At 48.6% G+C, this 27,759-nt stretch overlaps 2 protein-coding genes across 3 annotated transcripts; both read left to right on the top strand.

Moving 5' to 3' along the window:
* Positions 1-6,153: 6,153 nt before the first annotated feature.
* Positions 6,154-7,943, top strand: HMX2 (H6 family homeobox 2). The gene is made up of 2 exons (XM_039237891.1): positions 6,154-6,421; positions 7,354-7,943. The coding sequence occupies exons 1-2, from the start codon at positions 6,154-6,156 to the stop codon at positions 7,905-7,907; spliced, it is 822 nt and encodes a 273-aa protein (XP_039093822.1). The 3' UTR covers positions 7,908-7,943.
* Positions 7,944-12,160: 4,217 nt separating this feature from the next.
* BUB3 (BUB3 mitotic checkpoint protein) lies at positions 12,161-23,754 on the top strand. Of its 2 annotated transcripts, none has more exons than XM_039237943.1 (8): positions 12,161-12,268; positions 12,732-12,926; positions 13,586-13,655; positions 15,493-15,644; positions 18,770-18,928; positions 20,525-20,702; positions 20,965-21,181; positions 22,168-23,754. In XM_039237943.1, exons 2-8 carry the CDS (start codon positions 12,732-12,734, stop codon positions 22,181-22,183), a joined length of 987 nt encoding a protein of 328 aa, XP_039093874.1. In that variant the 5' UTR covers positions 12,161-12,268; the 3' UTR covers positions 22,184-23,754. The 2 variants fall into 2 exon arrangements, with proteins under 2 accessions (XP_039093874.1, XP_039093875.1); XM_039237944.1 differs by having other exon boundaries at positions 12,162-12,268; positions 23,399-23,754.
* Positions 23,755-27,759: the final 4,005 nt, after the last annotated feature.

Below are 27,759 nucleotides of genomic sequence, written 5' to 3'. Positions count from 1 at the left end.
ACTGCCCCCCCATCTTCCACTGGGCGCTCATTCTGAGCAGGGACGCCCTCTCGGCAGGCTCCCGGCACGCCAGGGCCGGAGGCCACGCCGCGAGAGCCCCAGAGCGCTCTCCTCTCCTCGCTCTCAGAGCGCGCGTCTGGAGGGTAGAACCCGAAGAAAGGGGAGCAGGCAAGGTCGGTGAGATTTGCTTTCTCTTCTGCGGGCGGCGCACGCTGGGCCAGCTAGGGCCTGGGTGATGGGGGTGGGGTCGGAGGGCTGCGCAGCCTCTGGCCTCTGGGGGCTTTGGAGAGGCCTCGCTTTGTTGGGCTCCCCAGGCCTGCGCCAAGCGCCCTAGTGTGAGCGCCGGGCACCTCCACTTCCCTCGAGGGGCACAGCGGGGTGCAGACTTAACCGCTCGCCTCCGAGACTCCATTTTGCCCCACCTCTCTCGGTTTTCCACGCCCCGCGGCCCAGTGACCCATCCAGAGGGCCTCTCCCCTTAGCAATCTAAAACCAGACTCCGCAAAGCAGCTAGGAAAAGGTCCCTCCACTGGGTCGCCAAGACGGAATCAGGGTGCAAGAACCCTGAGCTCCATAGAAATCCCCTCTTGGGATCCGAAGCGTAGCTGGGCAAGCTCGGGGTACTACTCGGGCGCGGACACGTGGCCCCGAGGAGGAAATCAGCCAGGCTCCTCCTCCAGGCTTCCCGCCCACTCTCTGCCCACCACCTCGCCCAGTCTCTCCCAGGCTTCTGGGTGCGAGCGATCCGTGCGTCCCGGCGTACGCTTCTGGAAGTAGGCGCGCCAGTGTGGGCACGTGCGCGGGTCTAGGTGTGCCCGCGGATGTTGACCCTTTGATCTATAAACAACGGGGGGGGGGGGGTTGGATGGGTGATGAAAGAGAGGGAAAGGTCGCAAAGATAACTAGGCCGGCTGTACTTTGGAGCCCCCGGCTGGTGCTCGGACCCGGATCTGGAGTTGAGATATGCGTGCGCGTGTCCCGGAGCGTGCCCCGCCCCCCCCGCTCCCGTGGAAGTACCCCAAAGGCTGCTCGGGTGGGGAGCGGAAGCTTCTGGGGAATCTGGTTTCTGACGGCAGTGCAGCCCTAGCTCTTACTGGGGTCCGTTTAACCGCCTGGGATTTCTTCCCACCCTTATTATGCCTCTACAGTCCCGTAGACCTGCATTCAGGCTCGGGCACGTTCGGAGACCTGAGGCAAGAGAGAGCTGGAGGCTGCGAGCCTCCTTGGAGTATTCCCAGGAGGCGCACACTGGTTGTACTCGCCCAGACCCTTCCTCGGCTGCGGCTCCAGAGGTGTCTGCGGGTAGAAACTGCCCCAGATCTGGGTCGCTGGGGTTCCCAAAGGTTTCTTCCTGGTTGCGGTGGAAGGAGAGGAAAACAGCTGGGGTAGAGGTGTAGAGCGACCGAGCGAAAGCCCAGGAGAGCGCGTTGCGCCCATCACTTAGTCAGGAGCGGCGAGGTGGAGTCACCTGGTGTGCCTCACCCGAGCGCTAATGTCTTAAAGAAATAGAAAGAATCCCCTCTTCTCCTGAGCTCCTTCGCCGCCCTCGCCCCCCTTGGTGATGGAGTGCACGCATCAGATTTTCATCAAAGTTCTATTAAGTGAAACATAGGTTGCAGGGCACCCTTTGATTGAAACAGTTTAAATTTTAATTGTGTTTTTAATTTGACATATAGTTGCAGAAAGGAATGACACTGCGTCGCCAAGGGGCGGTCGATTTTCTTAATTTCTCCCAGAGGAATTGATGAGTCTATCAGGCCACTAGATTGGAAACCCATTAAAGCTCTCTGGTTAGGCTGTTAATTGGAACTTGATGGATGTGGGGGGGGGTTGGTGTCGGGGCTCGGCTATGCTGATCCAATCTTCATGACTTTCTGTTTTCCAATAAATTACACAATTCATTTTCCAGCCGCAGATTACATAAATTGTACACCTCTGGGGTTCTCTTTTTCAAATAGGGAGCCCTTTTCCCCAAAAGCCTATTGCGAGATGTCATTTGCACCAAAGAACGAACAGCAGAGGTCCTTGAATGAAAATCGAAACATAATCAACGTTTATACTTAGAAAATTTATTGAGATCATTTTCTCTGGTATTTCCTTATTTTAAAGTTTGGACGCGCCATATATCATAATCCACTCCCGTAAAGGTGGGGGAGCAGGCTGTGTTTAATATTTATCGAAGCTTGATTCCAAGATCAAACTTGTTTATGACTTCATCTGTCATTTCGGAGGGAGCCTTCTTCCACTATTACTCGGCTCAGCCAGCCTATTTCCCAACTGCTGCAGAGCAGAGAGGATCAATTTTTATTAGGCTCCTCGGCAAGTTTGCTCTGGGCCGCTTTAATATTGAGCAGTGGCATAATCTCGAGACCTAAACTTTAAGCGTCCTTTCAATCTCAGAAAGTTTATCATTCCTTGGAACCCTGCTGTGTCTAATTCCTAGAGAGGGAGCGATACCCCAAATAAGGAGGGGCCAGAGTCCAGAGTTTCTGCTATTAATCTGAATGGAGGAGGGAGGGGCGGAGCTATCCCAAGACTCGGAAGGGTGGGGTGGGAGATGGTGCACAGTTGAAAGATTGCTACACTTGAGGGTAGAGAGATTGGGTGTCTGTGGGTGGTGGTTCCTGGAGCTGAGGGTTCTTGGGAGTGTGTTTTACAGCTGTGCTGGGCCCAGGAGAGGGCGTCTGGGCCTTTGCACTCTGGGTGATGTCTCAGGGATCCCCAGATGCCCCAAATGGATGGAGGGAAGATCTAGACTTGGCCTTTCAGCCCCTGAGGTGTGACTGCTATCAGTGCCTGGGGGGGGGGGGGCAGGAGACAACGCCGGTGACCAGTTCAGAATAGCAGAGGACAGCCCAGAGGAAAGTCTATTTGCGTAGCAGAGCTGGGAGTCTGCTTTTCTCTGTCATGGCCTCCCAGCCTCCATCCTGCTGCCACCATCACTTCTTTGGCTAACTGTAGAGTGTGAGTGTGCACGTGTGTGTGCGTGTGCACACTAGTCGGAGCTCAGAGAAACTTGGTAAACTCAGTGCGTGTAGATGCATAAGCGTTTATGCAAGCGCATGCATACAGCTCAGCGCGTGTGAGAGAAGATGCACCAGTGTACAGGTGATGGAGGCTATGCAGGAGTCAGTTGTAGTGCAACTCTGTGAAGACCAGAGCGTCAATGAGAGAGGAAGTAGGGTGCAAGTCGAGTCCAAGGCCAGATGGCTCCTTTTGACTTCCCAAATTAGCCTGGGGTGGGGGTAAAGTTGTGGGGTCGCAGGGCTGGGTGGTTTCCTAGTTTTGAGTCCTCAAACCAGGCTGCATGGGTCAGCTGCCCCACCTCACACCCCTCCCCACCCTCCAACCCTCCCTGCTTCTGGCCTTGGAGCTGCTTCCCTGAAGCCTACCCCAGAGCCCTGCAGCCATCACCTCTTAGGGTCCCCACCCTGGCAGAGGCCAACCCCACGGGCCCTTTACCCCACCCATACATCTAACCCCATGGTCGCAAGAAAGCTGAAGTCCTCACGGACTCTATGCCAAGCTCCATACCAAGGTCTGCTCCATGCCTCACCCCCTCCCAAGGGTATTGGCAGTGGAACAATCTTGAGCTTCCATCTTGCTTACTCTGCCTGGGCTGGTCACTCCCCACCCCACCCTCCTCAAGTCTCAGTTTCCGCTCCTGTACAATGGGGTTAAAGATCTGCATCACAGGTTGGCTATGAGGATTAAAGTGAAGCATGATGGGACGCTCCCGATGAGGTCCAGGTTGCTGGCACCAAGTATTTACTAATTTGGAAGGGTCCAAGCAATGCCCCCCCCCCATTTTGCATTCTTCCCCAGAGGGTGGTGGGCTCTGCTCCCAGAGTTGGCCAATTTCCCTTGGGGTAGCCTCGGCTAGGGCAGGAGACAGCGCCCACTCAGAGTGCCTGAGGAGGCAGAAAGGCCGCAGGCGGGTGAGAGTCGGCTATGTCTTTCCAGGAACCTTCCCTCTATCACCCAACCACGCCGGAGCGCACGGGACAGGCTGCGACGTGGCCCTGGAGCCGGTGCCGCGGCCGCGCAGGGGACGCACAAATTGTATTTCAGCGCCGGGTCCTTCCGGGTTAATGAGCTGACACCATGATTAAAGCTGACCATTTGTAATGTGTCTCGACCCCACCGCCGAGCCCTGAAGAGGTTAATGCGGTGACGGAGGCCGGCACCTGCCCCTCGCCGGCCTCCCGGGCCGTGGCTCACAGCCCCTAGCCTCCACCCCCTCGCCTGCCCCTGCTCGGCTGCTCCGCCGACTCCTAATCAATTAGCCCATTAACGAGCCCTTCGAGGAGTTAAGTAGCGAAAGGTTCTGCCACGGGTAGGGCTGCAGTCGGTAACTCACCGAGGCTAATGATATTATAAGCGCTTTACTCAATAACCCTGCGCGGCGCGGGCGAGGAGGGAACTGCACCGTCACGGTGCAGCGTCTGGACATTTGTGGGGACTGATTCCAGAGTCTTCTCTCACCTTGGTTGCATTGGGGGAATATCCTAGGGGCAGGGGCTCCCAAGAACTCTTGGTCGAGGGGTCCTGGAGCTGCAGAGCAAGATAGTGTTGCCTGAGCGCCTTGGGGCCTTACTTCACCTTCCTTTCCCCTAAGCTTGTGTAGACAACGGTGCTATTTAGCCTGCACCTGGCTGCTTCTAGGCCCAATGACAGCTGATATGGGAATTAAACGGGCGAGAACCAGGGCTCAGAGTCTACCAGGAGGAGGGAAGGAACCCCAGTTTATTGAGCACTTAACCCGCGCTGCCTCGGAGTTGGCCATGCAGACCTAACTATAACTTCTCCAAGGTAGGCATTTCTTCCTCCACGTTTAGGAAAGGAGGAAATCGAGGCTCAGAAGGTTTTAGTATCATATCCAAGATCACCCAGATGAGATCTGAATGGACTTTGCCTAATTCTAAAATCATGGCCCGTTCTCACCTCTTTTTCGTCTTCCCAGCGTCAAAGCACTTCTAGATCTGCAGCAATTCTGTGACCTGCAATATATGCCAAACCCCAAGAAACTTGTGAGATGGGCTGTGGGCTATTCAGCAAAAGTTTACAGAGTCCCTGCTATGAGCTCCTAGGTCTCCTGGGCTTTCTGCAGTTTTTCCATCCTGACCTAAGGACATCCTCAAAACAGGCCAAAGTGGGGAGATGCTAATGAGAAGTTCATTTCACCAGGGCGGGCAGTGAGGCTCTGACGCTTCCTAGTTTCCACAGTCTGTAAATGGTGGGGCTCGGACTTGAACCAGGGTCTGTTGCAACAAGATCTAGGTCTCTCTTCCCCAGCCCCAAGGATCTTGCAGCCCTGGTGGGGCTGTGACAGGGGTGAGACCCGTAGGCTGGGACGGTCAGAAGTTGTCTGCCGGGGCCGGCCAGTTAAGGTCCCAGGGAGGGAATCAGTTCAGAAGAGCATGCTCGTAAACCCTCTCCCTCCCGAGCGGGGCGCAGCTGTCTGCAGGGTGCCAGCTCTGCCTGCCGGTCCTGGGCAGAAGGGGTGGGAGGGTAGGCAGGGTCTTGAAGCAGCCTGTACCAGCTCCTCCGACGGTGCTAGGACCGTCGCCCGAGGGAGGCGTCGGGCCACTCCAGCTCGGAAGCCCCGCGCTGTCCCTGCCCCTCAAGAGGGCCGGAGTCTGAGAGGTCGCAGTCGCCACGGCGGCTAGGAGCCTGGGGCTGGAATCTCTGCTGCTTCCCGCCCGGCGGAGTTTGCATGGACACAGCAGACGCCCGCCGGGTTCTCGGCGCGCTCCGGGACGCACCGTCGCTGCGAGCCGGGCCTGGGCTTTTTGAAAATTTCCGGGGCCGCTCGGCGGCGCTGCGATTGGCCGCGTTCGGGTAACCTCTATGCAAATGAGGCCGCGCCACCTCCGCGCCGGCTGAGACCCCGCGAGCCGGCGGGCAAGGAAGGGGCATTCGCGCCGGGGCTGCGCGGGCGCACCCAGAGCCGGGCGGGCAGGGATCCCCGCGCAGCCATCCTGTGCCCGCGTGTCCCCCGCGCAAAGGGGACGCCTCACCAGCTTCGCCGCCCCCTCCCCCTGGCTCCCCTCCCCGCCCCTCCCCCCGCCTGCCTGCCTGCCTGCACCACCTTCCACCCAGATCGTCTCTAAAGGGAGTTCTTGGTTTCCTCCGATTTCTTATGAACCCAGGATGGGCAGCAAGGAAGATGCAGGCAAGGGGTGTCCGGCGGCCGGCGGCGTCTCCAGCTTCACCATTCAGTCCATCCTGGGCGGGGGCACCTCCGAGGTGCCACGGGAGCCCGCCGGCTGGCCGGCCAGGAAGCGCAGCCTGTCCGTGTCCTCGGAGGAGGAGGAGCCGGACGACGGCTGGAAGGCACCTGCCTGCTTCTGCCCAGACCCGCACGGCCCCAAGGAGCCGGGCCCCAAGCATCACCCCCCCATCCCCTTTCCTTGCCTGGGTAAGGATCTCACACCGCCGCCGGGTCGGCCGCGAGCAAGTTCTAGGGGAGGGAAGCCGTGCCGGGGTCCAGGCCCCCTCTGGCCAGAGCCCCGGCCGCCCAGGGTGCAGGGAGGAGGGGAGGGGACGCGCGCGTTGCTGTCTCCTCCTCCCGGAGGGGGCCGGGAGGTGACGGGGAACGCAGACCTCGCGCGGCGCGGTCTTGGAGAAGGTTGGGTGGGAAGGAGAATCAGCCACGGCGGGCTGGGTACCGGGCCGGCCGCACACACGGCTCTGTCCTCAGTATCCCGCTCGTACGTCGGTCGGATACTTTCCGAGCCGGAGGTCTGGAAGTCGGTTGCCAGCGGTCCGTCTGTCTCTACCGCAATCTCTTCCAGCGTCTTTTTTTTTTTTTCTCCTCTCCCTCCCTCCCCGCCCCCCACCCTCGGCCCGATTACCACTCCAAGATGATTGACAATGGCGCCTTTCAGAGACGGTTCCTCTTTACAACCTCTGACGGAGGGGAGCCCTGCGTTAGTCCTTAGCTGATTTCCGAACAAACGGCCTGTGAAATGATGCCGTACTATAAAGCTCGGGGAACCCTTCCAGCTCAGTTATTACAAGGCAAAATCACCTTTTAAAATGATGCTAATGTCTCCCCCCCACCCCCGTCTCCAGACTTCCCCCCCCTCCTGCTGCCACACGTCCTTTCACGAAGCTGGGGGCACAGAGACCCCCTAATCGAAGTCGCTGGATCCCCTCTCCCGTCGCTTTCCAAGGCCAGGGTGCTGGGCTTTCGGGTTCCAGCGAGAGGGAGAAGGGGAAGGGGTTGGGACCACGGCTGCAGCCGCCTGCCACCCGCATCGCCACCCCCGCACCCCGGGGCCTGGCCAGAGCTGGGGCTTCCCGAGGGCCCCCCAGCTCCATGCCTTCCCGTCTGTTCTCACTCCCCAGGTACCCCCAAGGGCAGCGGCGGCGCGGGGCCGGCGAGCTCGGAGCGCACGCCTTTCCTCTCTCCTTCGCACCCGGACTTTAAGGAAGAGAAGGAGAGGCTCCTGCCCGCGGGCTCGCCGTCGCCGGGGCCCGAGCGGCCGCGGGACGGCGGCGCCGAGCGGCAGGCGGGCGCCGCGAAGAAGAAGACGCGCACCGTCTTCTCGCGCAGCCAGGTGTACCAGCTCGAGTCCACCTTCGACATGAAGCGCTACCTGAGCAGCTCGGAGCGCGCCTGCCTCGCCTCCAGCCTGCAGCTCACCGAGACGCAGGTCAAGACTTGGTTCCAGAACCGCCGCAACAAGTGGAAGCGGCAGCTCTCGGCCGAGCTGGAGGCGGCCAACATGGCGCACGCGTCGGCGCAGACTCTGGTGGGAATGCCGCTGGTGTTCCGGGACAGCTCGCTGCTGCGCGTGCCGGTGCCGCGCTCGCTCGCCTTCCCGGCGCCGCTCTACTACCCCGGCGCCAACCTCTCGGCCTTACCGCTCTACAACCTCTACAACAAGCTCGACTACTGAGCGGCCGCCGGCCCCGCGCCGCGCGCCCCGGGCCGCCCGCGGCTGCCCGCCTCCCCCCTCCCCCTCCCGCCCCCCGCCCGGGGGGCTCCGGGAGCCGGGCGGCGTGGGGCCAGAAATATTAAGAAATACACCATGTGTATTCGTTCTCTCTTATTTATGGCCTCTGCCCTACTTTTCCTTTCGATGGTTTCGGGTATTTATCGGCATTCCGCCCGCCGGATCGCCTGCTTTCTTACCCCCTCTCCCCCCACCCCACCCCCAACCAAAACCAGTGCGCCTCGAAGACCATTTTGGAGGGGATGCTCTCGGGCGGTGGTGGGAAAGGGAGTCTCGGCCAGATCGACGGTGATTGGTGGGGGGGGGGGCGATCAGAAAAAACACCAACCAAAACAGGTACACTCCTCACCGCATATGCACACCTGTGGGTAGGTACACGCACGCACATCCGGCCAAGCCAGCGGGGGCTTTGGACACTGAGCTCAACGCCTCTCTTCGTTTCCCTCGTCCCGAGGATGGGTAGGGGCGGAAGGGGGGAGGTTTCAGATCTGTACATATTTTTAAAGAGAAAAAAAAAATAAAACATTTTAAGCATCGTTGCCAAGTTTGGTGAGATTGATTGCCCAGCGTGCTAACGCGCGGCTTTTCTTGGTGTTTGGTGGAAGCGTGCGACAGTAGAGGCCGGCTCGCCCCACGTGGAGGGTGGGTGGCACCAAGGTCAGGGGTTAAAGGTGGGGACCTGGGCGCCGCCGAGACGGCACGTGGAATGGAGCTGCACCCCCGTCCACTCCTTGATGCCCATAGTCCTGGCTCAGGCCGTGGTGCACCCGGACCGGAATCCAGCTCCGGAGCCCGCGCGGAGAGGGACAAAGGCCGGGAGCCTCACTGCTGAAGCGCTGCCTCGCTGGACCCAGCGTCTACTCCGCGCTACGAGCTCCTTGGGCTTGGCCGCAACACGGCGCCCTGCGACGTTGTGCAAATTGTGCCACGCGCCTCCTTCCGAGGGCGAAGGTCAGGTGGGGTGGCGCTGCCTGAACCAGGTAATGAGCCCGCGTTGCGCGTCCCCCACTGGCGCCCCAGGCTTGCAGCCGCGCGGCTGGGAAGCCGGTGCGCGTCCCTCCCAGCGCGCGAACCGGGTGCGGAAAGGAGACGGTTCGGCGGAGGAGGGATCTGAGGCTGGAGACGAGGCAAAGAAAGCGCGGGAGGCGGAGGCGCTTCCCCGCACTTAAAAAACTTGTTGCTGTTTATCGTTTTCATTGTGCGTGGCGCAACGGCGGGGTCGAGGCCAAGCGCTGGGCCAGTCGCGCCGAAAGGGATCGCGGCGCGCCGCCTGCACGCCCACAGGCTTTCGCGCCACCGGATGCCAGGGCGAGGCACCCAGAGAATAGCAGCTCGAGCGGCACGTACTTCGCAGAGTTTTGCAACGTTTGATCGCAGCCGCCGGTTGCGAAAACATCAGAAAAGAGGGCTGGACCGTAGACTTGGAGGATGGTCCGGGGTCACGTGGGGACAGCTCCCCGGTCCTCCTGCATCAGGTTCTGAGGCCCCCTTAGTCGGTGCAAGGGAGCTGGGAGTGCGCAACGCGGAGGTCGGACCTCATCCTCTAGAAGGGAAAAAATTTGCGTGATCGACTTGTCTCTGAGCCGAGAGGCATCGAAATTATCAGTATTTTATGAAAATATAGGATATCTGTAAACCGCCTGTGTGACCCGCAGTATTCTGTCGGAAGTGCTGCGTCTGTTGTCCATTTTGAGGTCATTGTTTTCCTCTCACCTAAGATTTCATGGAAATTACAGTCTCTTTCAAGATGACGTCAGAAGGCTGTTATCCGAGAACGCATCCTCCAATGCTAAGTTTGTTCTAGCCTACTTATTTCATTTCAGCTAAGTTAAATTCAGGAAATATTTACTGAGCCCTAGAACTTGCTGAGAACTCTAAATATTGTATAGGCAGAGAGTGAAAACAAAAATGACACTGGATCCGTTTTCTTCTGATTTATTTGGTCCATGTATTTTATTTCTATGAAGTTTTTCTTTTCCGATGACCCACTTTAAATTCTTTTCCTTTAAAGTGTTATTTGTATATTTTGGAGAAATAGCCCATTTGCTCAAGGAACTACCTGTATAGGAATATCCCATCCATATCATTATTGTCTGCATTTCAGTAGATTATGTTTGTCAAGAGATGATGGCTTTAACAGCGATGGGTCACTATATCCTCCTTACACTGTTACTCTTATAGGGAGTGGTTTTCTCTAGCCAGTCTAGGCTCTTACTGGCAGAGTGATTTTGCCCTTAAGATTTCAAGGATGAAGCTTTTCCAGTTTGTCATATACTGGATATTTCAATCTCTTCACCAATCCAGAAATTAGCAGTCAAAGGTGACCCAACAGTGTAATTAGTTTCTAGGAATTCTTCTATCTTACAGGTAACTGTTAACACACACACACACACACACACACACACACACACACACACACACAACTTTGAATTTGGATTTAAAATGTTCTCAAGACTCCATCGTGGCCAGATCTCCTATCTCAAGACTATCAATTCATTTGAATAATCAGCAAAATCATCAGCCTCCTTTCAGGCTGTAAACTGAATTTAAAAGATTGACGGTTCTTAAAACTCAAATGGAGTCCAGCTGCAACTGCCTGCCCAGAGGGACCTGAATCATACACACACTGTATAATGAAATACACTTAGATTTTATTAGCAGATAATTCATGCTCAGAATCTCGAAACTCTAATAGAATTAAATAAACAACTGGGAGAGGGAACCAAATAGAATTATTTGGAGATAAAATTATTTAGCCAAAGTTAGAATGGGGGCAAGGCACTGCATTTTAAAATTCTCAACCTCACCATTAATTTGTTGAAAGAGAAAAGACGGAGAACCAAGTATGAGGACTGGTGAAGAGGGAGGGCAAGACTTTGTACTTTTAGGAGTCATATCAGCACAGTGGGCAGAAATGTGGTTTCTGTGCGTGTGTTTATTGTGCTGAGAATCATAAAAAGAAATGCACCCGAATAGAGTGTGTGAATGTATAAAGGCCAGCAACATTTTTTCTCTGTTAGTGTATCTTAGAAGTTAAACATTTTCACTCCAACAATGTCCTCCCGCTTCATACAAACTCACATAATAAAATAAGATTTTTTTTCATAAAAGGCAGTGAAAAAGTGGTCGCAGTATGGATTAAAGTAAAATTGTCAGTGAGTTTTTGATATTCAAGAGAAACTGAGTCACAGCATTCTAGTTATAAATTAAGAATTACTTTTCTTTCATGGGGATTATGTCAGTGACAGAGCAACCTTCTTGATTCTCCTATTTCTGAAGGAGTCTAGAACCAGAAACTCTAGGGAGTTTTGGGGGTGGAAATGGATGGGGAGAAGCTGTCATTTTAGGACCCTCCTTAAACATATGTCTAAGGAGCTAATGCGCTCCTTAGAGCTAAGCTAAGCTTTTGGGCTTTAACACACTGGGGAGTAATTGTTTGTTTTCCAGACTATCCACCCTTCTGGACAGAGTCCCCCCAAGAGCAAGGAGTATCTGATTGATACATCTTCCCAGACTCTCTATCACCAGGCCTGCTCAGGAATTGTTTGCAAAAAGATGGAATGGAGGGATAAAGCATAGTATAAATAAGGGTGTTTCTGTGGTATCAATAGATCTTAAGACAATGGTAAATGTGAGACCCTGGTTCACAGGTGGAAACCCCAGGAAAATGAGAACAAATCAGGGCAAAATAATGCAAATGGTTAGTGCAAATCTTTCCTTCTCCACTCCAATAATTGGTTAACTTTATGGGCGTATGCATGTCTAGTGAAAGAAAGAATAATTTATTTCTATAGAAGTATTGACCAAAATGAGATTTTTTAAATCTGAGAGGCTGAGTTGGGGAGGGCCCCAAGGGTCCAACTGGAAAGAGCATCTTTCCCACCTACTGTTCAGAAAACCGGCAGGGCGTTGGCCCCAGGGAAACTACATTTCCCAGCGCGCCGCACACGGTCGGGAGAGAGCGTGAGCGCAGCCTCGGCGCGATGCTCTTCGGGAATTGTAGTTTCCACTCGTTCCTCACGGGCAGGCGTGCTCAGCCTCGGGAGAAAGGGAGACCACGTGATCGGAAAAACCGTGGTTTGCCTTTGAGCCGGAACAAGATGACTGGGTTGACCGGCGCGGGGCCTCGGAGCGGACCAATTGGCGGCCTCGAATGAGTCGTTGGCGTTTGAAATGAGCCAATTGCAGCAAGAGGCTGGAGCTTCCTCTCCGCCTCTTTCGCCCAGCCCGCGAGTGCTCGGAGGGAAGCGAGGAGGTGGCGCGTCCGCGAGCGGCAACCAAGTTGCTTCAGAGGGGAGCCCAAGGTAGCGGGGCGAGGCGGCCGGGCGCAGGGCCGGGCCCTTCGGGGACTCCCCAGGTCCGGAGCTGGCAGAGCCGTCCGCAGGGAGTCCGTTCGCTTCCGTCGCTCTTTATTTTCGGAGCAACCGGGGCGGTAGGCCCGGCGGAAGCGCCGGGGTGCGGGAGCCCGCGGCGGGCAATGCCGGGGGCTGGAGTTAGGGGTGCGCTGGTGGGGGTCGGGCCTGTTGGGGCGCGGAGCTGGGGCGGCGGGGGAGGGGGGGAAGTCTCGAAGGCGGTGGGCGCGCACGCTCCGCGCAGGCGCAGACGCCCAGGAGCCTACGTTCGCTAGGTCCCTCCCGGGAGAGGCAGCCCGGGGCCGACGAGGCACCCCCTCACCGCGACCCCCCAGCCCCCGCCGCGCCTCCCTGCTCGACCAGCCCAGCACCCCGTCCCGGACCTCTGGGGACTGACTGGTAGCTTGTTCCGTAGATGACCGGTTCTAACGAGTTCAAACTGAACCAGCCACCCGAGGACGGCATCTCCTCGGTCAAGTTCAGCCCCAACACGTCGCAGTTCCTGCTGGTCTCCTCCTGGGACACGTCGGTGCGCCTCTACGATGTGCCGGCCAACTCCATGCGGCTCAAGTACCAGCACACGGGCGCCGTGCTGGACTGCGCCTTCTACGTGGGTGTCCTCCGTTCGCGCACCTGCCCCCTTCGTTGTAGGGGGTCCTGTGTTCGTAGCGGCCTTCTGACGGCGTCGGTAGACGTTTCTGTCCCTCGTTATTGAGGGCGCTCTTAAGATTTTCCTCAACACTTGTCTTGAGCCACCAAACACCTTTTTCTTTCTTTTCTTTCTTTCTTTCTTTTTGGGCATTGGGGTTATGCAGAAATAGGTGAAACTCGGTCCCCTTTCAAATCGAAATCGAGTAACCCTGCAAACTTTTTGGATATGTGACAGATGTTTTTGAAATTTGCAACAAGACAGTAGAATTTGGTTGCCTTATAAAAAGGAAGGTTTTTTTTTTTTTTTTTAACTTTTTTTTACTAGGAAATAGAAATGCCTGTTTTCCTCTCAGCCCGTGTGCTGAAACATTTCTCCTTAATTTGCTGATGTAGTTTTTGCTTTATTTTGTGTGCTTGTGGTTGTGTGTGTGTGTGTGTGTGTGTGAGACAGAGAGAGAGAGAACGAGAACCCAGTGTATATCATCCTGAGAGAGAGAACGAGAACCCAGTGTACATTATCCTGAGCGTAAAGTGAACAGATGGCTGTAGAAACCGGAATTTTGAAATACTTTGTAAATGTCTGTAACTTTTAAATGACTTGAAACTTTTATTTTGTAGGATCCAACACATGCATGGAGTGGGGGGTTAGACCATCAGTTGAAAATGCATGATTTGAACACTGATCAAGGTAATATGACCACATTTCTACCAGTTTATTGTTTTCTCAGTTCAGGTACCAAAGTGTAAATATTTATTTAGGAAGAGTGGTTCCTGAATTGCTTTGTTCCCAAGGTGTTTAGGTGCAAGGAAAAGTGGCTTAAATGTAGGACTTTTTTGTTGAAGTGACGTGTAAGTTACTGATCACAAAATACTGTGCATGTATTTTCTCAGTAAATGCAGTTCCATTAGGATCTCCATTCTAAGTATTTACATGAAGTTGCCCTTCGGTATGTGACTTCTACTTGTCCTCAGAAGGGAGCGGATCTTGTAGTAGTCTCCTTTGTACGTTAGGAATTTCCAGGACCGCGGTGATGTTTGAGTGTTCATTTTTCAGAAGATAGTTTGGTTCAGACTGAAGGAAGAGAGAGTTCTAAAAACCTGTTATAAAATAAATAGCCAGTCGTATCCAGCTTCTATATTAATTCCACTTGTGTGATTAGTTAAGACTAGAATATGCCTGAGTTACATTTATTGAATGAATAATAAGATGACCCATTTTCTTTTAATTTAAGAAATTAACTAAATAAATTAAGAAAATAATTAAGGTGCTGATAGGAAATGACTTACTCAATTTTCTATGGTGACTTTGGAGCAGAGCTGAAGTGGAATGGAACTTCAATGCACAGAGCTCTTGGAACATTAAAAAAAATGTCTTTTTTGTATATGCATATATTAGGTAGAGATGTACTTGAAGCAGTTGGCAAGGTACAAAGATATGGCTAGAGGAAGGTGAGTTGGACAATGGAAGGGCACAATATTGAGTCAAAAAAACCCACAATATTGAGTCAAAAAAACCCAAACTTAGGAAAGGCTATTTCATGAAAGTCCCCTTGTCACGTAACTTAGAACTGCAGATGTTTGGTTTTGTTTGTTAGCAGCTTATTCTGCATAGGAAGTTAGCTTGCAGGTTTGAGTCCTCTTTGTTGGGAAATTTAGGAGGAAAAAAACTACTGAAATACAAAGATTTTTGATACGGACACTATAATTAGGGGAATTAGCTGTTTATTCTCAGGAGATTGTTGCTGAACTTCATGAAGGTTTTTTTTTCTTGTTTCAGTGATATGTTTTTTACATAGGTAGCTTTTCTGTTTGAGGATCAGGACCACTTATTCTTTGTTGTGTCCTTAGCACGTGGTATAGATTTTGGCACATCCTAGACATTTAGTAGATGTTAGTTGAATGAATGAATGAGATTGTGTGAAGAGTTGACATTGAAAGGAAGGAAATTGTGTATTGGAAATTTGACCCACCATTTGAAAGCTAACTGGACTCACCCTGAGACTCCCTGCTTTCCTTATCCCCTAGCTTTCAGATAATAACTGGTACATAAATAAGTTTCTTATAAATATTGATTTAAGGCAGGAAGTTTTATCCAGTTCCAAAAGATGAGAGTTCTCTGCTCATTTATTCATTCAGCAGATATTTCAGTACCTACCATGTACCAGGACCTGCAGTAGATAAAGTCAGAACTGTAGAGTTTGACAGGGTTTCTGATTTTAAGGAATCTAGAATCAAGTGAGGAAAATAACAGCTATGCCACCAATTTAATGCAATGTGAAATCCAAGTCAGCCTTTGGTATGTGTCATGTCAGTGAATCAAACTATGCATTGTAAGATGATCAGAGAGGAATGGATGACTATTTGTAGTCATGGAGAAATTTTTCTGTATGCGGACATTTTCATCGAGTTGGTGGAAGCGGATTCATTACAGTTTAATGAATGTTTCCTTCTATTCACTTGAGGAATCTTTGTGTGGGAGAGGTAGTAAAGGTGGGTGATTTATTCTTTTTTTTTCCCCTCTGTAGAAAATCTTGTTGGAACCCATGACGCCCCTATCAGATGTGTTGAATACTGTCCAGAAGTGAATGTGATGGTTACAGGGAGCTGGGATCAGACAGTTAAATTGTGGGATCCCAGAACTCCTTGTAATGCAGGGACCTTCTCTCAGCCTGAAAAGGTAGGCTCTTTCCATTCATAACAGGAATTTTAGGCTTACGGGGGATTTGACTTGGTACACGTTTGATGAAGATGGTGTTGAGTTTGAAGGTTAATTACGAGTTGATGAGGAGCACCAGGCAGGCTCAGTAAGTAGAGCATGCAGCTCTTGATCTCAGGGTCATGAGTTCAGGCCCCATGTTGGGCGAATGGAATACTTAAAAAAAACCTGATGAGTCTGTTTTACAACATAGATATTTTGAAGCAGAAGGAAATGAATTTTGGTGTTGTGGGTCAACTTTTTTTCTCTTGTCCTATTTGTGCTGGATAGCACCAGTTAATAAACCCATGGCTATATATTATTAATGCTTTAAATCCCAGGACTGAGAGGCAACTCAGAGCCTTTTCAGAGAAGTCATTTAGCAAAGACTGTTGGATTGCCTTAAATTGGGTTTGACCTGCCCAAACCAGGAAGTGGGACGGAACATCACTCATTTTCACTTACGACCTGAGGTTTCATTTGAGTGGATTGTTAAGAGGGTGAAATGGGTTATCACTTGAGGTGGGAAAGGTGTCCTGTATTCCTTGGCTCTTGCCACTGATGTATTTATTTTATTTATTTATTTATTTTTTTAATGTTTTATTTATTTCTAGGAGAGAGAGAGAGAGACAGTGTGAGCAGGGGAGGGTCAGAGAGAGAGGGAGTCACAGACTGAAACAGGCTCCAGGCTCTGAGCTGGCAGTCAGCACAGAGCCCGACGTGGGGCTCGAACCCACGAACCGTGAGATCATGACCTAAGTGAAAGTCGAAAGTCGGACGCTTAACCGACTAAGCCACCCAGGCGCCCCTGATGTATTTATTTTTAATATCGGTAGATGTAGGTTGGTTTTTTCATTAAAAAAATTTTTTTTTTAGTGTTTCATTTATTTCTGAGAGAGAGACAGCATGAGCAGGGGAGGGTCAGAGATGAGGGAGACACAGAATCTGAAACAGGCTCCAGGCTCTGAGCTGGCTGTCAGCACAGAGCCCGACATGGGGCTCGAACCCACGAACCGTGAGATCATGACCTGAGCTGAAGTCGGACGCTTAACCGACTGAGCCACCCAGGCGCCCCTCTATCAGTAAATGTAGTTTGAAGGCTCTAGTGAGGGAAGCTTTTTTAAAACCAGAACTTTGTGTATTATTCTAACCTTTTCATCTGGACAATGAAAGTAATTGAGCATTCTTGGCTGTAGCCTCATCAGGCTTTATCAGGTGGTAGTTAATTTTAAAGATTGATTGTTTTAGCAGTTTAAAGGTATCCTTCACTTGAGTCTATTTCCTTAGTGTAAATATACTATTCAGTTCCTGTTAGCCATCATTATATACTGTAGCGCATCCAAAGAGCCATTATTTTTGTCACATCACAGTCGAATCTACTCCTGGCAAGACCTTTGTTCAGAATAAAATAATTGCATTGTTTCTAGTTTTGATTTATGGTTGTATGTAACATGTTAAGAGCGGTGATAAATTGCAGACAGAATATCGTATAATGGACAGCCACACTGAATCAAGCTGCTTATTGGTTCAGTAAGGTTCATTATGTCACTTTTTTTAATACTTTCTTTGATAAATGTATAGACCTAGTCAGTAGCCTGACCGTGGTTTCACTTGATTTACGATCAGTGGGGATAGAAAGCACTATTAGAAGCTTGTGTGTCACCTGTATAGTAAAGATTTAAGATAAAATTCCCAGTCTGATCGTACTAGTATAAATCGATCTCTTTTTGGATTCTGTGTTTTTTAAGTTTGGCGTTTCACATGTCTTAGGTTAATTTCTATTTTTCTGCAAACGTGTTTTTTGAAGACACTGGTAAAGATTTACATTTTTCTTATTTAAATGAGATTAATTAAATCTCCTGTTTTGAATCTTTCTAATTACTAATCTTTCCCTTAGTCAAATTAGTTGTTGAATTTTAAGGCCAGATTGTGGAGATGATTGGGTTCTTAAGTGTTAAACCTAACTTGGTACTTTAGGTTGGTGTATGTAGTTAACACACTGGTGATTACTATTCTTGTGTTTTAACTACTTGAATGTTACAGAAATGTCTTACCCTCTCAAAGGTCTTCTTCATTTTTTTAAGAGTGATTCTTTCAGTTTTAAAGTATTAAATAATCACATTCAATTAGAGTCGTTTATTAGTTGAAAGTAATAACCAGAGTACAATTATATATCTAAAGTCTTGATTTAAAAAAATTCTTTAACATGATCGGGAAAATATGTTTTGCCACCATTTTCATCAATTTGCTATCTGATTGGTCCCCAAATAACATTTGAAAATAAACCCCTTGCAATGCTTGCTTGCAGGAAATTCTCTGATTTATTATAAAGGAATTTTTTGTGAAAGTTGTTTTAATATTAAAAAGGACATGAGGGGGAGGAATAGAGGCTTCTTGGGGGGGAATGCTTTTTAAATTTTCACTAACGATGAATTTTGTCTTGAGTGTTTAGTATGACATCAGGGCACAAGAATGTGCTTGGTCACATGCCAGTCCACTCTCCTCGTCTTTTGAGTTCATGTGGCACAAAAAGCAGCTAAGCAGCTAACTAATGTTGGTTTCTTCGTTCTTCTGAGAGAGCCCGATTTGTTCAGTGTGACAGCTGAGAAAATCAGGATTCTTAGAGTCACAACATGAAATCTTTTTTCAAAAGGTGGTCGTAGAAAAATAACTTTTGAAAATGATGATTTCATGAAAAGTTAGATGCCCGTGGAGAGGTATCATGAATTGTTCTATGGCTTTATTGTGTCCTTTTTGAGTAGATTTTACACTTTCACACTGTCACTAAATGAAACAGGCCTGGAAAAACTGGTAAGTAATTTAGTTTGTTTTAGTCACCAAGAGAATTAAGTCTTCCAAAGTGTTTTTGCAGAATTAGAATGTGTGTAATGCAGGACTTGGCTAAGTGTTAAGAATATATTGGGTTGATTATTTTGTGTAGATTACTTGGTTTGTAAAGCGTTAATATTTAGAATTTAATACCTTTGTTTGAGAACCTGATCAGCTAACTTCTTTATGGTTTTAGCGTTAGTGGACTTTTTTGGGGGACCAAATACCATTTTCTGGCAAATAGGTGGATTTGAGTGAGTTTTGGTTTTTCTTGAAAGGTGTACACGCTCTCGGTGTCCGGGGACCGGCTGATTGTGGGCACTGCGGGCCGCAGGGTGTTGGTGTGGGACTTACGGAACATGGGCTACGTGCAGCAGCGCCGGGAGTCCAGCCTGAAGTACCAGACCCGCTGCATACGGGCTTTTCCCAACAAGCAGGTGCGTACCTGTGCCCGCCCCCCCACCCCCTTCTCCAGCTTGAAAATAAGGGGATCTCATTGGTCACTCCTTTTAAAGCTTCGCTTCTCTTTTGTTTTTAATGAGTAGCGGTTTAGAATTTGCTGTCAGATCCATTTTCAGCAGCCTTGTGTTACAGACTAGTGTGTTAACCCGGTTTCAGAGAAGACCTTGACATTCAGAGAAGTGACATCATCTACTGTGGTTTGCACAGAGGTCTTCTGACTCCTTGGTCCCGGATGCTTCACAGGTACACGGTAATCCAGGAGGACTTTGCAGACATTTCCAGTCACCAAACCCATGAATTCAGACTTAAATCTGGAAATTTAGGATTAAGGATTTGCTGGTGTGTTTTTTTTTTTTCTTTTGCCCCTTTGTAACACTAACACTAATAGAGTTCTTTAGCAGGTCTGACAGCAAGCAGCACTTGGATTAAAAAAAAGAAAAAAGCCACTGAAGTTCTAGAGGCCATGCTCCTTACTAATGACTTACTCTTGGTTTCCGGGTTCCCCTCCCTCGTCATCACTGCGAAACAAGACTGCCCTGTTTATTAGTGAGTCCCCTCTCCCCTCAGAGCTTTAAAGTTCGAAGGAGAGTTGGTGGTATGGTCCGCTGCTGTAAGAATTTTACCAGAGGAAAAGTCCTTAAAAGCGGCAGTTGTCTTTGGAATCTTCTGTCCTTTTGTGGTTGAGGAGCTGGATGCAGTTATGCTAGTTATTCTCTTGGCCCTTTATCTCAAAAGGCTAGTGCCTCAACTGGTGATTACAGTTCTTTTTCTCAGGAAATTGTAAATTTCCATTGAAGATAAGGAATTGGTTTCTAGATTTAACCACGTGATTAAAATATCCTTGCATTTATTAATCTCCTTTTTAGGTCACATCTGAAACTTTGTTAGACTATCTCTAGTTGAGAATGGAAGTTTAAGATTTCACTGCTTTTTTTTTTCTTCTGCCTGTGTCACCTTCAGGAATAATTCTTTTTTGTACTTTGAAAAATTTTAAAAAATCAAATACAGGCTTCATCTTTATCTTACATCTTAATTTTTTTGACATCTTGTCATTTCAAGGAAAGGTGAGAAAAGGTTTGAAATGGTAAACTGTTTTTGAAGAGCGTTGCAAATTTGTGTCGACTGTTTGTGAGCTCAGCTTGCTGTAGTTAAATGCAAGGGGCAGGATGACTGAGACGGAAGGGTGGTGTTCTAGCTGGTTTGGATCGTTGATCCCCCCACTGGAGGAATCCCCGTTCTCACAGTTGTTGGAGGTGGGGGTCCCAGAGCAAAGCACATTTGAGCCTCCTCTGGACAGGACAAATAAATGAGGATTCTTGTCTGTATTTGACAGAATTACTAGACACGATAACCTTATTTTTCTTTTTTTCATAGAATAAATATTCGTGTTCTGTAACTTCTGGAATGGTCATAGCTTTCTTAGTACAGCTTACAACCTGGACCTGGTTAAAACCTGGCCGTACTTACTTTCCATTTCTGAAACAGTCCTCTTTAGGAAATTTGGGAATCCGCGCCTTGTTTTGGGATGCTGGAGTCACCATTTTTGTCTTTATTTGCTTCCCTCTTGGCAGGGTTATGTATTAAGTTCCATTGAAGGCCGAGTTGCAGTTGAGTACTTGGACCCGAGTCCCGAGGTGCAGAAGAAGAAGTATGCCTTCAAGTGTCACAGACTAAAGGAGAATAACATTGAGCAGATTTACCCGGTCAATGCCATTTCCTTTCACAACATCCATAATACGTTTGCTACAGGTACCGTATGGTGGGTGAACCTGCATCACGTCACTAAGGTGACACGTTTTGCCTTCATTGAACATGAGGCATTTATACTTAGGCAGAGTTTTAAAAAAATTGTGCTTGCTCTTTCTGATATTTAGGGAGCAAACATTTTTATACTATCCTCTGTGGGGAAAATGTAACTTCGGTGACCTTAAAAATTAACCGTTAAGTTAATAATGGTATTTTTCTGTATCTGCTTTAAGAACCCTTTTCCCTCTTTTGAAATGACTTCTAGGCGGCTCTGATGGATTTGTAAACATCTGGGATCCGTTTAACAAAAAGCGGCTATGCCAGTTCCATCGGTACCCCACCAGCATCGCATCACTTGCCTTCAGTAATGATGGGACCACGCTTGCAATAGCATCATCGTATATGTATGAAATGGATGACACTGAACATCCTGAAGATGGTATCTTTATTCGCCAAGTGACAGATGCAGAAACAAAACCCAAGTGAGTATGCTTCACCTGTATTTGAGCCTTTTCTTGCATTCAACCCAGGATTTATTAATTTTTCTAAATTCATGAATAGCATTGTTGATGCCTGCTCGATATTACAGCTGACTGTAGGGTTGGAGTTGATTTTATCTTGTTCTCCCAAGCTTTCAATATCCGTAGGTTGATAGACGTCTGATGGATAAAATTGTGCCCAGTTGTTTGGTAGAGAAGAATGTCAAACTCTCATTCTTCTTGAATAGGCACTATTATTTGAATCTCTGGAGTTATTACTAGCTCATTGCTTCAAAATTAAGTTGAGGAATTCAAGAATAATTTATTGTAGCAAATTCTGTTTAAGATATTTAAGAATTTGAACTGCCAAAAATCTTTCCTCTCCACCGAGGTTGTTTCTTTAACATTTACACAAAGTGAATGACCTTCAGGTCTTACTGGGAACCCAGAATAATATGGCCTTGCCTGGAAAAGCAAATTTCCGTAGTTTTGAAATTTTCATAGCTGTCTTTGGCTCTTGGTCGTAACTGTTGACAGAGGAACGGAACAATTTACATTTTTTTTTTTTTTTTTTTTTGGTACCAGTAGGGCAAAGCTTCATTACCTGCACCAGGCCTAAGGGAAAACTGATAGTTAGGCTCTTGTTAAATCATAAAATACCTACCCTATGGGTCTTTGTCCCTGTTCCTCTCTACCCAGGCCTCAATAAATATGGAATAACTGAATGTTTTCAGGATTCTTGTACTTTTCTGAGTTAAAATGATTTAGTTAACACCCTTGCTAAATTGGTTGAGTCCCTGAGAGGGGGCAGAGTATTCAGTTTTGAATTGTCATGCATACTTTCGCAGGTTTGACTTTAGAACAGACATAGCATGTGAAGCCTGTTGGATAAAGGGCTGTGTTTGCATTTAATCTCTCACTTTTTGTGTTTCTTGTCCTGGCCGGCCATTTTGATCTCATGCTGTTCTTTTTTTCTTTTGAACTTGTAGGTCACCATGTACTTGACAAGATTTCATTTACTTAAGTGCCATGTTGATGATAATAAAACAATTCGTACTCCCTAATGGTGGATTTATTACTAATAACAAAGAAGCCAGGGACATATATTAATTTTAATATTATAAGAACCTGAAAATAACGGAAAAGTGGTTTTGATTGATTTTTTTTTTAAACCGAACACTCTTAAGTGCATGAGACGGTTGATGGTTTGCTGCATTAAAGGTATTCGGGCAAACAGAACTGGAGGGCAGTGATTGCACTTTTGAGAATCAGTTTTGACCTTGACGATTTTTGTTTCCACTGTGGAAATAATATGTTTGTAAATAAACATAGGTAACAAAAATCCCTTTGCATTCTTTCTGGACCTTAAATGGTGGAGGAAAAGGCTCTTAAGCCATTTGTTTCTTTTGCTGCTTGTAGTTGCTAATTCTAAAGCTGCTTCAGACTGCCTCATGAGGAGGTTAATCTACAATTAAACAGTATTTCCTCTTGGCCGTCCATTATTTTCCGAAGCAGATGGTTCATCGTTTCCTGGGCTGTTCAACAAAGCGAGGTTAAGGTTAGACTCCTGGGAATCAGCTAGTTTTCAATCTTATTAGGGTGCAGAAGGAAAACTAATAAGAAAACCTCCTAACTTCATTTTGTGACTGTAAACAATTATTTATTAGCAAACAATTGATCCCAGAAGGGCAAATTGTTTGAGTCAGTAATGAGCTGAGAAAAGACAGAGCATATCTGTGTATTTGGAAAAATAATTGTAACGTAATTGCAGTACATTTAGACAGGCATCTATTTGGACCTGTTTCTATCTCTAAATGAATTTTTGGAAACATTAATGAGGTTTACATATTTCTCTGACATTTATATAGTTCTCCTGTCCATTTCAGTTGCCCAGCCACTGGTGATTAAGGTTAAAAAGAAAAAAATTATAGTGAGAATGAGATTCACTTTAATGTAATGCCCTGAAGCAGAACACGAACTTAGCTTGGCCTGTTCTAGCTGCTTCCAGATAGTATTTGTGTTGTCAGACTTTCGGTGTTTCATATGTATTATTTGCAAATGTGCATTTTTGAACGGGACTTGGACATTTGCTGAAATTTATCCATGACGTGTTTTTAAAAAACGCTTTTGGTACAGAGAAGGATCTCATTTTTAAGTGTTTCAGTGAAAACTTGGTGCAAGTCTGAACCCGTCTTTTGAAATGTATTTTCTTCATTGCAGGTCCACCTAATCATCTCGTGAAAGTGGTTTCTCTATGGAAAGCTTTGTTTTGCTTCCTACAAATGCATACTTGTCCCCTAAGGGATGCGTGATAGTCATTGTGGACACCTTATTTAGTATGTGGATTTCTTTGTTTTCTGTCTTGAAACAACTTGTCTGTGTGCCTTCTCATGCCGACTTTGTGTAGGACGGGGAGTCTTTGTGTCCTCGTGTGGTGGTCTGAAGAGTTGTCCCCCCACCCCCCACCCCCAGCAAGCCCCATCGCTGTTGATGAGCAGCTTGAGCTCTTTTTGTAAAATAATTTAAACCTGTTATTTCTGTGCTGTCTAATAAATCAGAGATTCAGAACCCTTAAATGTTGGATGTTTTTAAATGTTGGTAATTAATGTAATTTACCTCCTAAAAAGGCTTCTGTAAAGCAAAACTCCCTTCATCAAGGGCCTGGTGGGGATGACATTTTACCTTTAAGTCCACACTGCCTCGTGTAATTATGCCTATTCTGGTGCACGTTGGGGATGCAGTCCTGGCTAAAGTGATCTGTTGGAGCTCTGCCATTTCCCTCATGCCCCCTTGCTGGATCAGCGGGGCCCTTGAGCCAACCGTGCCGCCTCACGGGGTGAGCACGGGCCACGTGGCGCGCTCCTGGTGCTGCTGCGGTAGGGCTCCTGTGGCTCCCACGTCCCCGGGCTGGCGCGGTCACCGTACGCACGCGCGCAGCCGGATGACGGATCCGGCTGTACCTATCCATCAAATGCTAAATCGAAGTGAAGCCCTTGGGATGGTAAATAATGTAATAGCCGGAGACTTAACTGATGGTATTGGTTCTTTCGTGTGATTATGTGCTTTTTGGAGTCACAACCACTTGGTTGAGGACAAAGCTTAAATTTAAACCATTGTTTAACTGAAAGAGAATATGGTGTTGTAAGAGGTGACTGAAATTAAAGCGATGTTTGGGACCTGTTTTGAGTTCGTGCTGTGGGAGAGCTTTTTTGGTACTTCTGCATGGCTGTCCTCTCCCCTCTCCCGAAACTCGTCTCGCCGTGCATGTGGCCTTGCCTCCCCTGGGGACCGTGAGCCCGCTCTCCCTCACAGCCTGCCTGCTTGTGATGATGGCCGCTTTCCCCCCAGAGGACCCAGCGTAATACCTTAGTGCTCTCAGTGATTTCCCTTCTCCCCGGTCCCTTCGTGGTTTTTAAATTTCTCTTCTGATTTCTTTTTTAAGTTTCTTTATTTATCTTGAAAGAGGGAGAGTGCGAGAGTGTGTGGGCACGAGCTGGGGAGGTGCAGAGAGAGAGGGAGCGAGAGAATCCCAAGCAGGCTCCGCACAGAGCTTGACACTGGGCTTGATCCCATGAACCAGGAGATCATGACCTGAGCTGCAATCAAGCGTCAGGCGCTCAACTGCCTGAGCCACCCAGGCGCCCCCTCTTTGGATTATTCTTTCTGCTGCTACGTTCCCACTGACTTAAAGGGTCTTCCATTCATCTGGGGGAGGGCAGCAGCCTCCGGCCCCTGTCCTAAGTTCTCCCGTCTACTGGAGCAGTGACTTTCAGACCTTTTAGCTATGATCTGAGTAGGAAATCTATGTGAACTGCAGTCCGGAACACAGAGTTCAATACAGTATGTAACTCGGGGCGCCTGGGTGGCTCAATCAGCTAAGCATCCGACTTCGGTTCACGCTCATGGTTCGTGGGTTCGAGCCCCGTGTCGGGCTCTGCTGACAGCTAGCTCAGAGCCTGGAGCCTGCTTCAGCTTCTCTGTCTCCCTCTCTCTGACCCTCCCCTGCTCAACGCTGCCTCTCTATCTCAGAAATAAATAAAACATTAAAAAAAATACAGTATGTGTAACAGACAAGTTTCATCAAGTATTATTTGCTCTTTGTACATGCGACACATCTATTTGTCTTTTTTTCTTTTTCTTTTCTTTTTTTAATAAAGAAATGCTGGTTATAACCCCCTGAACTGAGTTTATAACAAATGCCTTGCCACCTCTAGTTTGAAAGAGCTGTTCTATACCACTCAAGACTTTAAAGACACTTGCCCTTTTTCTCATGCTGTGCTTGGGATCGTCCCGTGCCCCCCGTTGCTCCTGGAAGTCCCTGCATCACTTTATGAGAAGGTGTGTGTCCGAGGCCTGCAGGTCACCCGGAAGTCACTGCTGACTGACAAGGTGCTCTCAGAAGAACAGGGGAGGGGCTGCCCGCCGGGGATTCTGACAAGTGGATGGAGATGTGGCAGCAGCAATACCTGGTTCTGAGTTCTGTGCAGACACTCACGGTACATCAGTGCCTCCTTTGTTCTGGGGAAAATCCAGGCCCTATTGGAAGGCCCAAGGCCAGACTACACACTTTGCCTTTGACATTCAACCTCTTTATTGTTTTGCTTTTGTTATTTGTTAAACGTGTTTCCGAAGGTGTTTTGCTATCCATTGATCTCTTCAGTGAAAAAGGATTGTGTGGTCAAAAAGACTAGATTTCTTCCTCAGGGGAGGAGGTTCAATGCACTTTATCCTTCTAAGAGCTTAGAGAACTCCAGCAATAAAGACATGCCCGTTAACTTTGTTAAACCCGGTTTTCCCAAATTTCCCAAATTTCTTTGCCCCTGAGCCTCTGTTCTTTCCCCTATTCCCTTGTTCCCGCACCGCCGCCCCAGCCCCCCAACACTGTACATTTTACCATTCCCTAGAAAAAAGATTCGGATTCTGTACTCCGTTACAATCAGATGCACATGCTGACTGCCAGATATCAGTGTGCTCAGACTTTTCCTTTTCTGAATTGCTCTTTTGAGTTTGCGTTTGAATCCTTCTGAAAGGTCCTGTTTAAGATTCCCTTTTCCATGAAGCCCTCCATCCAGCTCACAAGAGTACATGCTTCCTCAGAACTTGTGGGAAGCCCTCCTGTTTATATGCCTTTAGCATATACTGCCTGGCGTTGTAACAGTTTTGTATGTATACACCTTGCCTCGCCTATCACTTTCCATCAAAAGCAGGGACCACGTGTTTTTGTGTATTGTGGCACGTGAGCACTGGGCCACTTCGGTTTTGTTGAATGACAGAGGTGATCTCTTTTTCAGAATAATTTTCAGTATAATTTTGGAGTAGCCCTTCGGTGTCCAGTGCCCTGGATAGGTGATCTTTAGCTTTGTTAATCCAGTAAGTGTTTGACAGCTGTTACAGAATTAACGTTCCCTGTAGAAAAACTTCTGCAGCATGCAAAGAATGAATTGCACGATCATACAATCCTGCATTAGGAGAGGACATTTAGGTTATTCAGAATGTCCATCCTTCAGAATTTTCTGTGCATATTTTTCTGTAAATAAGCGTTTTTGTTGACTATATCAAATGAAAATGCATTGGTGAACATGCTGGGAGATTTTACTTGAGATGGTTTGATTTATGGTACGTGCCATGCGTCTTTGTGACATTTACTTTGAGGGGGTGTCCTGGGTGTGCTTCGACGTCCTGGGAGGCTGGTTGGCCCCTAGAGCATTTGAAGCCTGGATGCAAGCGATCTTACGGTGGTGGCTGAAAGGAGTCTGGCCCTGGCGAACTCCTGACCTGGATTCCAGATTGGCACCCCCAAGTGACCTGTTGGGCAGGGACTCCAAATGGCTGGTGACAGTTTGTAAGCGAGCTGCTTCTCACATGGCTTTTCCAGAGAGGCTGCAGTTACCTACTTACCTACATCTAAGATGCTCCTGGGCGATACAGCGGGGTGGGGTGGGCTGGGCTTTAGTGTATATAATTTGATAAGAGTTGAGTCATAGAGAAGAATCCTGCTTTACACACTTAAATGTGGGAAGTTCTCTCCTAATTTGTTTCTTGCCTTATTTTTAATTGCCACCTAGTAGGAGCATTGAACAAATACTTAAGGGCTGCTGTATGCCAGGCACTGCTACGTGCCGAGGCTCCGGTGGGAAGTAGGATAAAGCACCTGCTCTCGCTGGGTTCCCAGTCTGGGGCAGGGATTGTGGCAGGTAGTGACGAGTGTGCAGGCAGTTCCAGCTGACAGGTGCTAGGATGGCATGGTGTGACCAAGTTTTGCCTTCAAGCACCTTTGGTCCTCACATCTGCTATCCTGTTAGTGAAGGGGGCAGTTAAGTTTAGTGATTGCTCTTAAACCTGAACTCGTTGATAATGCAGATACTATAGCAACCTGGCCACCAGGAAGAGCGGTGTGGACAAAAAGCCCCTGTTGAAGAACTTTCTGGTTAGTACTATAAAGAGGAAAGAATGCTGTGAGATACTGTAGTTTTAGAGCCCTCTTACCTGTTCGGCCCAATTACTCCTCCAGAATTGCATCTGCTTGTTTTTTTGGGTCGGGCAGCGTGATGAGACAGCTTGAGTCTTGAGTCCAGCCTTTG

The sequence above is a fragment of the Hyaena hyaena genome, unplaced genomic scaffold (genome assembly GCF_003009895.1).
Source record: "Hyaena hyaena isolate Hyena2069 unplaced genomic scaffold, ASM300989v1 scaffold_129, whole genome shotgun sequence".
Lineage (NCBI taxonomy): Eukaryota > Metazoa > Chordata > Mammalia > Carnivora > Hyaenidae > Hyaena > Hyaena hyaena.
This window is presented reverse-complemented; position numbering and strand designations above follow the sequence as displayed.

Coding starts and splice junctions, on each gene's coding strand:
- HMX2 (XM_039237891.1), top strand. CDS start 6,154: ATGGGCAGCAAGGAAGATGCAGGCAAGGGGTGTCCGGCGGCCGGCGGC. Junction 6,422..7,353: donor CATCCCCTTTCCTTGCCTGG/GTAAGGATCTCA, acceptor CTCACTCCCCAG/GTACCCCCAAGGGCAGCGGC.
- BUB3 (XM_039237943.1), top strand. CDS start 12,732: ATGACCGGTTCTAACGAGTTCAAACTGAACCAGCCACCCGAGGACGGC. Junction 18,929..20,524: donor GGGCTTTTCCCAACAAGCAG/GTGCGTACCTGT, acceptor CCCTCTTGGCAG/GGTTATGTATTAAGTTCCAT. Junction 20,703..20,964: donor CCATAATACGTTTGCTACAG/GTACCGTATGGT, acceptor AATGACTTCTAG/GCGGCTCTGATGGATTTGTA.